The following is an 18709-nucleotide window of genomic DNA, read 5'->3' on the forward strand; positions in this document are numbered from 1 at the left end:
GTCGTAGCCTGTCTCAGAACTTCATTCCTTTTTCTTCTTTTCAGATAATAAATATCATAAATCACAAACATAAATATAACTTCATTGTCTGACAGTCCTGGAGGACTTCATTCCTTTTTATGACTGATTCATATTCCATCGTATAGATAGGCCACACTTTGCTTATCTGTGCCTCAGTTGATGAGTGTTTTAGGTTGTTTCCACAAGAATACCTTTTTTTTTTTTTTTTTTTTTTGCGGTACGCGGGCCTCTCACTGTTGTGGCCTCTCCCGTTGCGGAGCACAGGCTCCGGACGCGCAGGCTCAGCGGCCATGGCTCACGGGCCCAGCCGCTCCGCAGCACGTGGGATCTTCCCGGACCGGGGCGCGAACCCGTGTCCCCTGCATTGGCAGGCGGACTCTCAACCACTGCGCCACCAGGGAAGCCCAAGAATACCTTTTTAAGAGGTTAAGCCCAGGTACAATTTGTTCCTTTTGCCTTCCTGGAGACTCTTAAGGCCACTTTAACAAACTGCTGGAAATACAGTAGAGTTACCACTTGCTCAGGAAATCTCACTGGGGAGGAAAGGATATGTGTAATGGTGAAGTCAAAACCAAGTGTATTTGTTGTTGTAGTTGAATATAGTGAATATATAGATCTGTTTATGGTTGTTACTTTATTGCAACTACCCCTATTCTACTTGAAACTAAATTCCTTTCCTTTCAGGCAGAAGAAAATGTTTAAATATAGGCAAAGGAAAAATGCACATGTATGCTTATATTTGAAAAAGAAAGTAAGAAAGTGCTTTTTACCAGAAGTATTAGTAGAGCAAGGCAAGCAGTATTATGAATTTTTGTCCTGAGTTTTTGTCGTTTCCATCATTTTAAATTAAATTATAAAGAGTTACCTTTGCAGTACTCATGAATAAGGACCATAAAAGTAGTTCTGTGTTTGGGTATCGTTCTCCACTGAGTGTTACAGTCCTCAGCTGTGAAATGATGCTATTCCACAGTGGCAAGGATGCAGTTTGCTTGGTGAGCATTTTGGAGCTCCCAGTGAAAGAGCAGCTGGCATCCTCCTAACCCAGTTGTCATAGCTCCATCATCTACGCTGCTCTTGGCCTTTGCTGTCTGGCAACTCAGTTTTAAGGCCATGGTGCTTCCTCCCTTCTGCTACATGAAGTCATGGGCAGTGTCTGTCTTATTTACCATTGCTTACCTTTGCTAGACTACTGACTGAACAGTTAGTAGGCCCTTGGTGTGCTTTGTTGAATGAAAGGATAGACGGCTTAGTGGGTGGACAGACAAATACGTGGGAGAGTGGGCAAGCAAGATGTGCTTGGAGGACATTGCAAGAAACGGGGCATTTGTATTGGGGAGTAAATAATGCAAAGGCCTGGGAAGATTGCTGGAGATAAAGAAGGGGTTTATGATACCAGGCTGGAGACCAGTTTGTAGGTAGGAAGAAATTACAAAGTATTGAGAGCAAGGGAATGACTTGATGAAACTGGAATTTTAGCAAGAGTTATCTGAGGGGGAAATGATTAATAAGAGCATTGCCCATAGGCACTAATCAGAAAAGAAACATATCTGAAAGTGACCTTTTGTTTCTCTTAAGGTTAAAAATGTTACTTTGGTAGATGTGAAATAACGAAAACAAGAGTTTTTAAAAATATTTTCTCTCCCATTCATCCCCTCTTACCCCCAAATAGGATAGGGAAGAGTTTACTATGGGGATGGACTATGGAAAGGAGAGATGAAGTTAAGAGTGTCTCTTTAAAAGATCGTCCTGTAGGTGTAAAGTGAAAAGAGTGGGAGTAGAATAAATTTAAACCATCAAACTGACAAACACATATCTGAGAGTTATGTGTGAGATGTGTACATTTTCTATTTGTGTCTTAAAATGTGATTAATGGGGTGGGTCATGTTGTGAACTTGTTCAATAAACTTGAAACAGTATATTTCGCTCATGCATTTTATTAAAATGTATATTATGGTCAAATGAGATTATCAATTGAATATTAACATTAGATTGAATTTAGGCATATTAATTATAAACCTACTTTAATTTTTCTTTCAGATAACTTTTTTGTGGATGATTATGCTAGATTTACCGTCTTGGATTCCCAAGGCAAGACTGCTGCTATAGCCAATAGTATGAATTATCTGACCAAGAAAGGTAATACATTTTAGGCTTACCTTGGATTCAACTTGTTTCTCCTTTTTTTTTTTTAATATTTACAAAAACCTTAATTTTTAGTGTCTGTTGGGAAAGAGATTCCATAATTTCTTTTATTACTTTGTATAATTATTTGAGTCTAGAAGATATCTGTTTAAAATTTAATTTTTTATAGATATTTGAAAATTCAGATGTTGTCTTTATAAATTTTATATTAGACATTAAAGGTAAAAAGAAAAATTTTTTCATGGTTCAAAATGGAAAAAGAATTATGATGTAAAAATGGGTTAATGGATTGAAAATTGGTTTGACTTGTCTCTTCAATGACAATATTGGGTTAATTGTTTTTAGGATTTGTAAGATCAGCTTGGTACAAGAAATCCTTGTGCACGTTTTTAAACTGATTTTGATGCAGAGTTATTTATTCAGATTAAAATTGTGTAAAATGATATCCTCTTAACGGCAGACGGGTGCTTTTCCCCTCTGGTCACACTTATTACCCTTTCAGAGCACTGACTGTCATGTAAGGCAGCTATTTTTTTTTTTTTGGCTGCGCCAAATGGGTTAATGGATTGAAAATTGGTTTGACTTGTCTCTTCAATGACAATATTGGGTTAATTGTTTTTAGGATTTGTAAGATCAGCTTGGTACAAGAAATCCTTGTGCACGTTTTTAAACTGATTTTGATGCAGAGTTATTTATTCAGATTAAAATTGTGTAAAATGATATCCTCTTAACGGCAGACGGGTGCTTTTCCCCTCTGGTCACACTTATTACCCTTTCAGAGCACTGACTGTCATGTAAGGCAGCTATTTTTTTTTTTTGGCTGCGCCATGTGGCATGTGGGGTCTTAGTTCCCTGACCAGGGATCAAACCCGTGCCCCCTGCATTGGGAGCACAGAGTCTTAACCACTGGACTGCCAGGGAAGTCCCTAAGGCAGCTATTTTTATCTACTGTGGTCTTCTCCCAGAGAGAATTTCTGGTTTCCCAGATATATGTTTAAGTACAGGCAATTGCTCCATTTGTTTCCTCAAAGAAATTGGTTCTGAGGGGTCCTGGAACAGTGCTGTAACCCCTAATGGGACTAAGGAGCGAAAAGAAGCATAGGTGATGTTGGGCATTATTTAAAATTTGACTCTTACAGTTGGCATTAATTAGAGAAATGACATTTTCTTTTCTTCTACTCTTTTTCCTTTACTTTTGTCCAGGAATGTCCTCCAAGGAAATCTATGGTAACTTTAAATTTCAGAATGTTCTATTCCTTTTGTTAATTAATTATCTTATGTGGTTTCAGGCACCACTGTAATTCAGAATTTATTGACACTTTATTGGGATGTTTCTGTAACCTGTGGGTAACATAATTTATCAATGCAGATAAATTCTGTGTATAAATGTTTGCCAAGAATTATATTTTAGAAAGTTAATAAATGAATATGATTAAAGACTATAATATGTTATCCACACATTCAAAGACTCTTTGATTTTACATGCTAACAGATTCCCAAATCAAAATAGAATTAATAAGTGCACGTTCTTAGTTTTTAACTAAGCCGCATGGAAGGTTACCCTGCTTTCATTCTAGTATCAGAGTTTCAAAACTTTTGCTTTGTATCTTTATTAAACTTGTCATTTTCTTATTTTTTGCATGGCTTTCAGAAATTACTTGGCTTAATAGCAATATTGAAACATAGGATGTGCTTTTTCCCCTCCCACTCAATATGTTGTTTTTGTTTTTCTACAGATGATTCTTTTATTAGGCCAGTAACTTTTTGGATTGTTGGGGATTTTGATAGCCCTCCTGGAAGGCAATTATTGTATGATGCTATTAAACATCAGGCAAGTATCTACGGCTTCATTCCGTATCTTTGTTTGAGGCTGCAGTTATCTTCATGGGCATATGTGTGCTGATAATGTTCTGGTGGGGAGGCTGGATCCTGCTTTTTTGGTGCTTGAGGGAAAGAAGCATTGTTTTTTCAGAGGTCTGGCAGCTAGTGAGAAAACAGAGAAGGCTGCAATATTCTGGCTTTATGTAAGGGAATAGATTTTTTTTTTTTTGGCTGTGCCGTGCAGTTTGCAGGATCTTAGTTACCTGACCAGGGATTGAACCCGGGCTCCCTGCAGTGGAAGCACAGAATCCTAACCACTGGACCGCCAGGGAAGTCCCAGGAATAGATTCTTTTAGAGGAAAAAATAGTAAGATCGTCATCATAGACAAGTTTTTATTGTATGACTGTTCACGTTCTTGCTGCAGATGCTGCAAAGTTTGTGTCGTATATTGTATGGGAGAGACAGGGTCCTTATATTGAGAGAGGTCCAGATATGGGAGAAATACCACAGAGGCACATTAGCACGTGTATAATAGAAGTAGGTGTAGGCATGCAGAGGGATGCACATATGGGTGGTCTGAAAGTTGTGCAGCATATAAACTGTAGAAGTGGAGTGAATGGGCAGTGGTGAACGGTTGAAAAAGAATCAACCCTTCTAGAGATTGTCATTGTCAGAGAGAGAGATGTTACATTTCCTTTTCCTGAGCGGTTTCAGATTGGATCTTCGTCCAAGTTTCACACCCCTCCTGTGTCCCCTTGCCACTCTGTGTCCCAGGGAGGCTTACTGAAATATCCAGGTGATTTCAGCTTCACTGATGTGCTGAGTGCCTTTATTGTCTAAGGGAACAGACTGGATGGTGCGGTCAGTTGTATCAGGAGTAGTCCAGGCGAAGGACGATACACGTATAACGCACTCTAACTCAAATAGACAAATGCTCAAGTGGTGAAAAGTGGGAGAACAGGGAGGGAGTAATTGAAGTAAAATATAGGTTCAAAAGACATGCACAAATCAATAGGATGTAGTGTCACAGAGTCAACACACCCATGTGACCACCACGCAGGTACAGAAACAATTACCGAAGTCCTAAAAGCACGCCCCTGCTTGTGGCCGCATCACTAGCCCCCCGCCCGTCCCTCTTCTCACATCCTAGGTTTGCCTGCTTTTTACTTTAGTTAAATGGACTCTTACAATACGTACTTGTTTGTGTTTGGTTTCTTTACTCAACATTTTGGAGATTTACCCCTGTTATTACAGGTAGTGGTAGTTAGTTCTTTTTCATTGTGCAGTATTGTATCATATGGCTGTACCACAAAGTTTTGTTTGTTTAGTCTGTTTGATGGACAGTTGGTTTGTTTTTAGATTGGAGCTAGAAGAATGCTGCAGTGAATACTCTTGTACATGTTTTTAGATACACATAAGTATGAATTTATGTTGCTCATGGCCCTGTTTTGGTTTTGTGGGCCCCAGATATCTTCTCCCACATGGATTCTTGACTTTTGACCCAAGAAGAGATTAATTTTTAGTAGAACTGGAAAGGCCATGTGAATGAAGGGTCTGAGCAGAGCCCTTCAAGAGGGTTGGGACTTAAGGAAATGAAGATGGGTGTAGCTGGGGTTCACATACCAATGTGAGGCATAACATGCATTAGAAGAATGCAAAATGTGTTGGGGAAATACAGGACTCTGATGGTCTGTAATGTATGCTGTATTTACAGGGAGGGTAAGAAATGAAGTTGAAAAGGTAGGCTGGGGGCCAGTTCATGCAGGGGTTTGAATGTCTGATTATAGCATTTTAATTTTACTCTGTATGCAGAGGAGAACTACCAAAGACTTAAGTGTTACTTGCTACTTATGGGATATGACTGATGTTAATGCTGCTTTTTAAATTTAAGGCATCTACCATATAACTCTTATTTCCCTTTTTGTAAATAGAAATCCAGTAACAATGTTAGAGTAAGCATGATCAATAATCCTAGTGAAGATATAAGTTATGAGAAAACTCAGGTCTCCAGAGCAATCTGGGCAGCTCTCCAAACACAGACCTCCAACTCTGCTAAGAACTTCATCACAAAAATGGCCAAGGAGGAGACTGCAGAGGCGCTGGCTGCAGGAGCTGACATTGGGGAGTTCTCTGTTGGGGTAAGTCTGTGTGTGGCACGAGGCTGCCTTGTATTGTTATTTCAGAAGTCCATTCCCATGGGCTGATGTGTCCTGTTCCTGTTGATGATCAGGATTTGTGATTTTAGTTCTGAGCTCAGATGATTTTTTTTTTTTTTTTTAATTGGAAGGGTCTTACCAAGAAATAACAATTCTGCCATATTCCCCTTATTACTTTTAAACTTGCTAGGCTTCAAGATGTGCATGATATAAGCTTATATATGTTTTAAGCACAAAGCCATTGGTTTTGTAAGTTTTAAAAGACAGATAATATTTGATTTGTTTGTAGAACAAAGAAAAATATTTGTTTATAGAGATTGAAGCTACTTAATGAGTTAGAGGCTTATGTGCTCTTGATGTATTTCCAACATAAGCCCATTTTATTAATTTATGTTACATACTTTTGACTATTTTGTAGTTTTAAGATTTCTTATAAAATGATGAATATACTTGATATTTTAGTTAAAAAAAAGACTTGAAATTAGCAAGATTTTAAAATGCAGAATAAAGGTATCATGAATTATAGTTTGCCGATTGAACAATTACATAAAGGAACAGGAAAAGGAAATAAGCATTACTTGATAAGTGGGAGGTTGGGAAAAAATGGGAGAGAGAGTGGGGAATGGAGACATCGTAGTGTTAATTATTAAAATTAGTCACTACATTCCACTAAAAGAGCATTTTATGACTTATTCATATGATTATTCATTTTTATGGTTTTCTTAATAACAATTACTTTTCCTTAATAACAATTACTTTCCTAGGGCATGGATTTCAGTCTTTTTAAAGAGGTCTTTGAGTCTTCCAAAATGGATTTCATTTTGTCTCATGCCATGTACTGCAGGGATGTTCTGAAGCTGAAGAAGGGACAGAGGGCAGTGATCAGCAATGGAAGGGTGAGAACTTTGTCCTGAGACAAGGTTGACTTCAAATTAGATCAGTGAACAGTCTTGGCAGCATTCTCCTCTGAAGCTAGTAAACTCTTCAGACAGAGCCACTTTCTCCAAAGGTGATTAGGGCTTGTGCAGCGCTGATGGTCATTTCTGCTCCCTTGTTTCAAAGGAAGTTTGCTCATTTTGACATAAACGTCCTTATGTGAAACCTTCCTCCTGTTTTATTTTGTCCTGCCATTGTGTAAGGTGGTGAGAGTGTGGTGGTTCTCAGAACCCAAATCCATGAGACCTGTGATTCATAAAGTATTCGTCCCGTGTGGGGACCATGTTTATGGTTTGTGCAGTCTGTATGAACTTAATTGGTTTATGCTTGGACTATTTCATAGATATCTGCAGCCACGGAAATGAGACTGTGGCGGACATACCAAACTTTAAACTCGTAGCCCTTAGGGTGAAATCTCTGATATCTACTACTACGTTTCTATTTTGGCTTTCTTATTTATATTCAGTGAGAATTAATGAAAATGATACTGCTATTTTATTTCAGAGTTTGCTTACTGTAAAAATATTGTAAAGTATTCAAGTCTACATACACTCTGTGTAGTTGAGGAATTGATAAGTGAATAACTGTATGAGTTGATTCGGGTTTTATTTTCACTTTTTTCATTGATTTGACTTTAGATGTAAACGTGTTTCGGGTCTGTAAAGTGATCTGGTTTGTAAGGTAGCCTGAGGACAACCAAGGACTTCTCTGCAGCCCGCTGATTCCAGCACTGACCACCCTGCTCTTCTTCACAGATCATTGGGCCACTGGAGGACAGTGAACTCTTTAATCAAGACGATTTCCACCTCCTAGAAAATATCATCTTAAAAACTTCAGGACAGAAAATCAAATCTCATATTCAACAGCTTCGGGTAGAAGAAGATGTGTAAGTTTTGCCATAGAAGAAATGAATCAGTTCATGTCACAGGGGCTATATTAATTGGACTTTCCTCATGCTACCTATTCCAAGATGTTTTTATCTCCAGCTTTAAAATATAATAATGTTCTTCAATTCAGGTGTTTATTTATACTTCTGTTGAAATGAGTTAATTTATTTTGTAGCCAGCTGTTTAAAGAACTGGATTAGTTCTCTCCATTTTGATTTTTTTTTTTTAACTTTTGATTGTGGAAAATTTCAAACATATGCAGAAGTAGAGAGGTGATTTTATTTATTTCCTCGGAATACTTATGTAAAGAAATACTTTCCCTCATTATCTCTTTAATTACCTTTCAGTTTTATTTTGTTCAGGAAAAAAAAAGACAAGTTAAATGTTTCTTTTTCTTTATTTACTAGTATGGAATAATGAGTTTTTTTTCTTGCATATTCCAAAAGTGATGATGAGTTGGTTATTGTTGGTTCTTTATTGTTATTTTAATTCTTTCAATGTTATTATTAGTCTATATATTTTAATGAGTTATACCTCAATGGAAAAAAATCAATATTTGACTGGTCTGTGTACCTGCTGTGTAACTGAAGCTCATAGTCATATTCACATGGTTTCTGCATTAAATATCAAATGAATGTGTAGCTGGAGGATGTATGGTTATGTTTAGTTTTTGAGGAATCATTATACCTTTTTCCACAGAGGCTGCACCGTTTTACTTTCCCATCAGAAATGCGTAAGGGTTCTAATTTCTCCACTTCCTCACCAACACTATTTTCTGTTCTTTTGCTAACACCCATTCCAATGGGTGTGAAGTGGTACCTCCTTGTGGTTTGATTTGTACTTCCCTAATGATTAGTGATGTTGAGCATCTTTTTGTGTGCTTATTGACTATTTGTATATCTGTGGGAAAACATCTATGCAAGTCCTTTGCTCATTTTTAATTATTTGTTTTGTTGTTGTTGAGTTGTAGGAGTTCATTTGTATTCTGGATATCAATCCTTATAGCTATATGATATGCAGGTATTTTTTTCCCACTCCATGGGTTGACTTTTCACTCTCTTGATAGTGTTCTTTGATGCATCGTTTGAGGATATAGAGTTTTAAATTTCTTCTGTTTTATTTCTTCATCTATTTCATATACCATGATGCTGCAGAGTTCAAGAAGCACGTCTTAGTGAAGCGTTGACTTTGATAGCTGTGAAAGTAATCTCTTTGCCAAGTTTTGTGTGATACGGAAAGGAATCTTTTTTCATCTCACCCAAACTGGGGCTACAGATAAAGAGGTTTCCTTCCACCTCATTGGTTGTTGAGTGATGCCCCTTGTTTTAGCCTAGGAAACACTTCCCTGAATGCAGGCCAGGAGGTACCCCCTGATTTGAAGCCACTGTGTCATAGGCATAGGTTTGGTGTGGTGTCCCTTGGACCACTCCCTGTCTCTGTGGAGGCTTCGGGGGAGGCCCTGGGAGTCCTTGTGGACTATATAGTTGCCAGACTATGCATAGAAGACTTGGCCTTTTACCAACCAGAGATGGCTCTGGGTCTGTCCTGGTTGAATTTATTGCAATAAGGTAGTTGTGGGGCTGCCAGAAGATTGATGCTAAAACTATTAGGGTTCTCAGAGTAACCTTGCTTGCCTAAGATTTTCATTAGTGCCAGGGCTGCTCCACCTTGGTCGTGCATGACAGCCACAGCTCTCATGCATGACCCAGACCTGCAGCCAAGAGGCCATCGTCAGCCCTGCGGAGCTCACCTGTGGGCTCCTTGATCATGGCGATCATCCCAGTTCACAGAACCAAGGATCCCTGGACATATTTTGTGACAATGTTGACACATCACAGGAAACTAATGGCCTGTTTTATATGTATTCAGAGTTAGTATTGAGACGTATCAAAAGATATAATTTGATATAGTTGTTTGGTTCAATGAGAGAATGTATAGGCTTGATTCCAGTTCAGATATATTCACGAATATATTCAAATATATTTTAGCATTCTTGGAATTTAGTCCTCAATTCAACAGATTAGAGCATTTTTTCAGTCTCATGATTTAGTTCAAGATCTTCCTTGCTTAGAAATCAAGTTAGGAGGGGCGGGGAAAGCGGAAATGCTTTTCTAAGTTGTTTACCGTGATGTTGATTGTAATAGTGAAATAGATTATGATGTATCCATAATATTATGCAGTCATTGAAAATATTGATGTACCCCTATACTTTTTTTTTTTTTTTTTTTTGCTGTACGCGAGCCTCTCACTGTTGTGGCCTCTCCCATTGTGGAGCACAGGCTCCGGACACGCAGGCTCAGCGGCCATGGCCACGGGCCCAGCCGCTCCGCGGCATGTGGGATCTTCCTGGACCGGGTCACGAACCCGTGTCCCCTGCATCGGCAGGTGGATTCTCAACCACTGCGCCACCAGGGAAGCCCCTCCCCTATACTTATTATCCAACAAAATGTTTATGATATATTATTAAATGAAAAATCAGGTTACCAAATAATATAGTACCACTTTTGTGTATGTAGATATATATATTTTAAAATATGGAAGAATGATGAACTAAAATGTTATCAATACTTATTTCTTGAATATGCTATTATTGTGTGTATCTCCATTTTCTCCTTATATTTTTTTCCTGAATGCTTTTTCGGTAAATTATTACTCTGATGATCATAAAAAGTAATAAAGTTATTTAGAAGAGGGTGAGGGAGAGTTATGGGCCAGGCCCTGAGCTAGGTGCTTTATTTTTCTATGTTTCGCCAGTGCAGTATTTACAAGAGCCATGCAAAGCAGGCATTATCTCCATTTCACATATGGAAAAATCAGCAACTACCCCAGGGCTGTAAAACTTATCAGTGACAAAATCTGTACTTTTTTCTCATACCAGTCGATACAAAGCTTATATTTTCTTCAGACCAGCTTGTTGGCATTCAGTACTTAGGTTGATTATATTATGTTCAGCAACAATTGGAAAACCTTCACTAAAAGAGATGCTAAATTTTCACCAACCACATCTTTCAGGGCGAGTGACTTGGTAATGAAGGTGGATGCTCTCCTGTCAGCTCAACCAAAAGGAGATGCAAGAATCGAGTACCAGTTTTTCGAAGACAGACACAGGTATAGAATCAATGCTGAATTTGTGCATATTTACCTTTACCTCAGCTCCTTTATTTTTCCGTATAAAGTGTGTATATAAACTCTTACAGGAATGGAAAATTTGGCATGTGGTTTATATATATATTCATATATAAAACTCATGTAACAGATATCAGTTGCATAAAAGTTGACATTTATTTCTAAATAAATCTGAAATAGTTCTGAATATACCCTTTAAGAAAACAGAAAGCATTTAATGAAACCGATCAGTTGTCATTTTCTGATATTAAAGAATAAACAGGTTGTTAGAGCATTTGTCTCATCTTTTATTGAAAACTGTCTTGTTTTCAGTAAAATAAAAATAAGTATAGCATTATAAGGAAGTCCTTGTCCTTTGTTTTCCAGTTTTTTATTTTGAAAAGTTTCAAACCTAGAGAATAGTTGAAAGTCTGTTATAGTGAATACCCAAATATCTTTAATCTAGCTTCACCAATTGTAGACATTGTGCCACAGTTATCCGTGTGTGTGTATAGTATATGCTTGCATACAAACATACATGCACTCACGTTTTGGGGGAACCATTTGAAAGTACGTTGCAGATATCATTATTTATCCTGCCTAAATTCTTCGGCCTATGTCTCCTGAGTACTAGGAGTATCTCCATAGTACTGTTAAGCATACCTCAGCAGTTTAACCTTGATAAAGTAATATTATGTAATACCGGTCCATTTTCAAATTTCTCCAATGCCCAGTAATGACTTTTTACAGCTGTTTGCTTGTTTGGTCCAGATCACACATTGCAGTCAGTTGTTGTGTCCCTAGTCTCTTCTAAGCTAGAACAGTTTGGGGGTGTTTTTTTTTCGTTTTTTGGGTTTTTTTGGTCTTTTATGACATTGACTTTTTTGAGAGTCCAGGCCAGTTGTCTTGTGGAATGTCCCACAGTCTGGGTTGTTTTCTCATGATTAGACTTAAGGTTAACTTGTCTTGAGGAAGAATGTCTACAGTTGATGTATCCAGGAAGGTGTATGTCCTGATTGCACCTTAGGATCACCAGGGAGGCTCTAGATGCAGAAGCCTGCATCCTGCTCCGCTATGACTCTGATTTAATTAGTCTGGAGTAAGTCGGACTTTGGTTTAATTGACCTGTGCTTTCTCACAGCCAGTCCTTGTGGGGATAAAATTTGAACTAATGATTCCTGGCTAGAATGGAGATCCTCTCCTTTCTCACTGGCTGTGGCTCCTTGCTAGTAATCACCCTGGTTGGATTTTACCCACTAGCACCATCCTCTCTTTACTCTATATGGTTTCAGGAAGTGACATGGTCTGGTTGCTACCACAGGAAACATTCCTAATTGACCTGCCTTCTTGTTTGCCTGTCATAGCCAAGACCTGAGCTAGACCTCTTCCCTATTTAGCACATCGTTTTCTCCATGAGTCATATATAATTTAAATGTCCTAGCTACAAATTCTATTATGATGCAAATTTCAATTAGAGAAGTTATTTTTATTGGGGTCGTGTTAGTTAAATGCGTGTTTGTTATACTCAAGTCAGAAGTTTCTTACTTAGGCAAGAAACAAGAAGTCTGAATTACTGGTTATGTAATTTCCTTGAAAGTGTGGTCCGTGGAACAGGGCACTGTCTGTGAGCTTGTTGGAAAGGCAGAGTCTTCTGGCCGCAGTCCAGACCTCCCGAATCAGAATCTTCATTGTAACAGGATCCCCCAGGTGACTCCTGCATACCTTAAGATTGGCGAAGTGCTGCGTTCCTTGACGTTTGCTCTACTCACCTCTCAAAAATGTGGGTGATTCCCCTAATGTTGCTTCTGTGTCTGTCACTTTCAGCCTTACAGCAAGTGTATTTAAACATCGTGTTGTCAGTTTATATTGTTCTCTATTTCCACACCAATATTCCTCTTTTCTTCGTGTTTGAATTGCCCTCTTTTTTGCTGCAGAGATGCGGGGGTGGTTAAAAGACCTTACAGGGTCCGTTTCTGAGGATGTCTGTTGTGGGTCACCTAGAGCACTGGCTCAGGACATGGGTATGCCGTACAGAGCTCTACTCCAAACCAGCCAGGCTTAGGGGCCTGACCCACACGCTGTGCTCTAGAGGACTGTTTGGGACCCCTCTTCTCGTTGCCTTTGGGAGAGTTTGTATAATGCTGTTCTCTAATGCTCTCTTCCTTCTAGATTATAGAGTACCACAGGAGGTCCAAGTTATCTGACGGCAGAGGCTCTTATAGTTTGGCTTTTACTTAGAGAGTTTGTTGAAATGCAGATTGCTGGACCTACCCCCAGAGTTGCTGGTTCAGTAAGTCTGGGTTGGGGCCTGACAATTTGTTTTTTTTTTTTTTACAAATTCCTGGGTAAAGCTGATGCTGCTAGTCTGGAGCCACACTTTGAGAACAGCTGTATTAGAGGAAAAAAAATGTATTGGAATAATTATTGGTAGCTGGAATTATCAATATCAAATTGAAAGCATGTGTTGCAGTACAGTCACAAAGCTATTCTGACGGTTATTTCCAAAACAGTTAAGATTTGAAATAACCTTCATTACCATTTAAACTGTGTTTACCCAGTTTTATTAGTTATTATGTTCTGTTTTGAACTTTGTTTTTATCCCACTGGGTAAATGTTTTTGCATAAAAGTGGTGATTAATTTCAAAACCACATTAAAATAGTGTTCAGAGTAAACAAAGATAAGCATTGATTAAGCAATTAATGTTTTGGGAAAATTGGATGTATTTTTAAATCCTTTCAAGTTTATTCCTTTTTAGAATGTATCAGGGGCTCCTGCTTCTCTTAAGCCACCTAAGTCAAAGTGGCTTTAGAAGGAGGCCATGTAACTAGAAATTACATTTGGGAAATGCATGTTCTCCCCAGAAATCCTAGGAGTTGTCCTTTTTCACTTAACTAAGAACAGACAAAAAAATTGCATAACTTAATGCTGACAAGATGTAGTGAAGTTCATTTCTTGGCCTTGTAAAATTGTTTAGTTCCTCAGGAAATGTGGTTGATGAGACATATTAGCCACAAAAATATTTGTGTCATTATGACTCAGTAATCTCATGTCTAGGACTATGTTAACTCTCAAGAAATTTCCAAGTGTGAAAAAAACTGGATGTGAGAAGTTCTTTACAGGTTGAAAGGCACCTAAATGTCCAGCAATATGGACATATATACACTACCAAATGTAAAACAGATAGCTAGTGGGAAGCAGCCGCATAGCCCAGGGAGATCAGCTCGGTGCTTTGTGTCCACCTAGAGGGGTGGGATAGGGAGGGTGGGAGGGAGACGCAAGAGAGAGGGGATATGGGGATATAGGTATATGTATAGCTGATTCACTTTGTTATACAGCAGAAACTAACACACTATTGTAAAGCAATTATACTCCAATAAAGATGTTAAAAAATAAATAAGTAAGTAAGTAAGTAAATGTCCAGCAATAAGGAATAGCTTGAGTAAACTACAGCAGGTTCACTTGGTAAATCGAAGATTATTTCTTATTCAGGATATTGATGTATAACAACATGGAAAAATCTTTATAAGAAACTTTTGGGGGAAGGAATGAAATCATTATAAAATTGCTGATATCCTGTAGGTGCATCTCATCTTTACATAGGCATTTAAGGAAGACTATGTAGAAATATGCCACAAAGTGGTTGAGTTGGGATGGTGAGATTTTATGATTATTTATTTCCTTTTTCACTCTTTCGCAAGTTTTTGTAATATTCTTATGCTCCTTTTACTATTTAAAAAAGTCAGTTTCTTCTCTCCTCATAACCTTTTTGCCAAGAAATAAAAATTGGCATAATGTAACTGTCAAAAACAAACATCAGAAGCTTTTAGAGGGTTTTTAAACTTTGTGGCAGACCTAATCACGTAGTTGACCACCATGTAACCTTATTGTTTTAGATCTAGAGTTTTTTGAAATGTTAAGGGGGCTGATTGGTTGTGTTGGATGTGTCGTCTCCCCACCCCATCCCCCCCAAAGAAATCAACTGTTTCCTCTTTGCCTCCAGATTAATGTTTTATATTTTTGATCTCTGTAGTGCAATTAAACTGAGGCCAAAGGAAGGGGAGACGTACTTTGATGTCGTGGCCGTCGTTGACCCTGTCACCAGAGAAGCGCAGAGACTTGCCCCGTTGCTTTTGGTAGGGACAACTGCAGAGGCAGTTCCCGTCATCTGTGTCACATCGTATTTACCGGAAGTGGTCCCATACCCTGAGATTCTCTGCGAGCATCGTTTTCCCTTAGTTATCTTTAAAGGGCATTGGAAAGTGCCCCAGGGCATCTTGGGCAGAGCAGATGTTTTCATAAAGATTAGTAATGGCTCTGAAAACAATTTAATAACCTCTGAAAGTAGGTACAAGTTTGGTTGATTACTTCATGTAACTAAGAAAAAAAATTTATCTTTATTCAGAGCAAAATGTCTTTGAATTAAATTTCTTTTTGCCATACTTTATATTGGCGAAGAGTAAAAAGGTAAAAGCATTCTGCTTTATCATTTTCCTTTCTTATAGCTAGCATTTTATTTTGTAATGTGTCTTTTTTTTTTGGGCTGCGTCGCATGGCTTGTGGGATCTTAGTTCCCCGACCAGGAATTGCACCCGGGCCCTCGGCAATAATGAAAGCACCAAGTCCTAACCACTGGACCACCAGGGAATTCCCTGCAGAATGTCTTTTAGATATGTTATAAGATATTGCAACTTAAAAAATTTTTAAAGAACTCTGCCAAAAATATAGTTGCCTCAATTTTTTTTGAGTTGTGTTTTTTTTAAGTTTTATTGAAGTATATAATCACTTAACCTTTTTTGTGGGTATTTGTATGTGTTTTTTCCTATGATAGTCTGTAAGCTGCACTGATGAACCTTTAAACTCTTCCTTATGTAGACAGCTATATCCATTGCCTGTCTTGCTTCCCCACATATGTGGGGGGCAGTTATTTGCAATGACCTATTTCCCATGTTTTTGTCCACGTGATATGTATGTGTGATTTAGATTGTGCACTAGGGCTGTGATTTCTAGGGATTTATCCAGTGCAGACTTTATAACATTTATTATCTTTGTATTTTTGCTTGAGATATTAAGAAATGTTCTCTCTCCTAACTTAGTGTCGATACATTTCTGAAGAGACAGTGTAAACATTGTATCTCAAATGTCAGTCACTTTGTAGGGAAAATCTTCATGTTTTGTCATCTGGTTTGCTCTTTTAGGTTTTAACTCAGCTGATCAACATGAATCTAAGAGTATTTATGAACTGCCAATCTAAACTTTCCGACATGCCTTTAAAAAGGTAAAACAAAGTGGTTAAGAAATCAACTCCTGGAAAAAATCACACTCAGTCTGAAAGCTGAAATTGAATGTCAAGGATCAAAATGGGTTTATATATGGACCTCATATTTGAAAAAAATCACTTATTTTGAAGTTCAGTTTTCCTAAATTTCTAAGAACTAATCAAAAGTTCTAAGAACTTAGTGTGAGCGTGGGAGCATTTAAAGGTGGAATTAGGGACTTCCCTGGTGGCGCAGTGGTTAAGAATCTGCCTGCCAATGCAGGGGTCACGGGTTCGAGCCCTGGTCCGGGAATATCCCACATGCCCCGGAGCAGCTAAGCCTGTGCTCTAGAGCCCGTGAGCCACAACTACTGAGCCCACATGCCTAGAGCCCGTGCTCCGCAACAAGAGAAGCCACCGCAATGAGAAGCCTGAGCACCGCAAGGAAGAGCAGCCCCCCGCTCGTCGCAACTAGAGAAAGCCCGCGCGCAGCAACGAAGACCCAACGCAGACAAAAATTTAAAAAAAAAAAAAAGTGGAATTAACCCAGACCACTTGCACCTGTGGTTTGCTTTCTTTCCTTTTTTTTGTTTTGGTCAGAATTACATAATTCTCTAAAAACATTTGAATCAATGTAGCTATTAAATTTACGTTAAAATGTGCTGTGGTGTAGAAAGACACTTGTCTATATACTTCTTCTTCTTAGAAGAGCAGTCATTTCTAAGTTGGAATGTATGTGGTTCATTTGCATGTATCTTGAAAGGAAGGCAGGCTTATCTGCATACTCTCTGAGCTTTGGAATGGTCATTTGTGAAACAGGTCACCTGGAAAGCAGTCAGTAGTAATAGTGTAGCACATCTGGGGACTGTGGTAAATTGCCACCTTGCGAATGCGCTGGCTTCTATAGGTTAGATTCTGAGTGAATTGAAGCCGTGTTTGGGTTCCAGCTTTCACCATTATCCTCGGATAAGAGCAATGTTTAAATGATTGCATACAGTGTTTTCAGGGCGCGCCCGAGAACTCAGCCACCATTTAGGACTTTGTTTTTGAGAGAGAGGAAAGTGAGTTTCTTTCACCAAGGGGAGGCAAGCACTCAGGGGAGGCAAGTGCTCAGGACATGCTTGTGACTCCAGCAGCGGCTGCCTCCATCCCCCCATCCCCCAACAGGGCAGGAAGGAAGGACCTCCCCTCCCAGCCCCACCTCCCCTGCTCTCCTCTCCCGTCTGCAACAACCACAGGATGTACGTTTACGTCAAGAGGTAGTTTTGGAAACACTTTTTTCAGTCTGGAAGGAAGCGCTTCCAAATCCAATTTGTCTTAAGCCAGTTGTTTACCTGTGTGGATATGTATAAACTCAAGGACTGTGGTTGCATTGAAAAAAAATTCACATCTTTCTTTTCCATTTCAGCTTTTACCGTTATGTCTTGGAAGCAGAGATTTCTTTTACTTCGGACAATAGCTTTGCTAAGGGTCCAATAGCAAAATTTTTGGATATGCCACAGTCTCCTCTGTTCACTCTGAACTTGAACACACCTGAGAGTTGGATGGTAGAGTCTGTCAGAACGCCATATGACCTTGATAACATTTACTTAGAAGAGGTAAGAATTATCTTTGCTTCCCAGTGTCTAACCACTACTGTAAAACCTGTTGAAGATGTAGTGGTGGTAGTCTCTGACTGAACAGACTGGATCACAGTCTAGGTGGGCGTCTGAGACAGTGGTGTTCAGGTATAATTGTATTTTTATAAATAACAGCCTAATAGATCTAATTCACATACCATAAAATTCACCCTTGTAAAGTGTACAGTTCAGTAGTTATAGTATATTTACAGAGTTGTGCAGCCATCACCACTGTCTAATTTTAGAATATTTTCATCACCCCTAAAAAAAACTCCATACCCATAAGTAATCACTCCCCATTCCCCTTGCCCCTGGCAACCACTAATCTACTTTCTTTCTCTATGGATTTGCCTGTTCTATTACATTTACGTAAATAGAGTCATATATTTTGTGACTGGCTTCTTTCACGTAAATTATTTTCAAGGTTCATTCGTGTTTTGGCATGTATTAGTACTCCACTCCTTTTTACTGCCAGATAGTATTCCATTGTATGGATACACCACATTTTATTATTTATTTATTTATTTATTTATATGTCACTGATAAACATTTGGGTTGTTTCTACTTTTTTACTAGTATGAATAATGCTGTTATGAGCATATGTGAACAAGTTTTCGTGGGTATGCTTTTATTTCTCTTGGGTATATACTTAGAAGTGGGATTGCTGGATCATATGGTAATTTTATGTTTAACTTTTTGAGGGATTACCAAGCTGTTTTCCAAAGTGACTGCATCATTTTTCATTCCTGTCCTAATGACAAATGAT

General features: G+C 38.5%; 1 protein-coding gene across 2 annotated transcripts in view; it reads left to right on the forward strand.

The window, feature by feature from the left end:
* UGGT1 (UDP-glucose glycoprotein glucosyltransferase 1) overlaps positions 1-18709 on the forward strand; it is a 108788-nt gene that overhangs the window by 65993 nt on the left and 24086 nt on the right. Inside the window, exons 20-29 of one of the 2 annotated variants that reach the window (XM_022590528.3) lie at positions 2059-2157; positions 3367-3390; positions 3900-3994; positions 5917-6123; positions 6906-7037; positions 7833-7963; positions 10977-11072; positions 15101-15203; positions 16266-16345; positions 17733-17922. In XM_022590528.3, coding sequence (XP_022446236.1) covers positions 2059-2157; positions 3367-3390; positions 3900-3994; positions 5917-6123; positions 6906-7037; positions 7833-7963; positions 10977-11072; positions 15101-15203; positions 16266-16345; positions 17733-17922 — 1157 coding nt within the window. The remainder of the gene's footprint in view (positions 1-2058; positions 2158-3366; positions 3391-3899; positions 3995-5916; positions 6124-6905; positions 7038-7832; positions 7964-10976; positions 11073-15100; positions 15204-16265; positions 16346-17732; positions 17923-18709) is intronic. The other variant, XM_022590529.3, reaches the window with a different exon arrangement.

Source organism: Delphinapterus leucas, chromosome 8 (genome assembly GCF_059928025.1).
Source record: "Delphinapterus leucas isolate spDelLeu-1000000601 "Yukka" chromosome 8, BTC_Dleu_Yukka2, whole genome shotgun sequence".
In the NCBI taxonomy this organism is placed as follows: domain Eukaryota; kingdom Metazoa; phylum Chordata; class Mammalia; order Artiodactyla; family Monodontidae; genus Delphinapterus; species Delphinapterus leucas.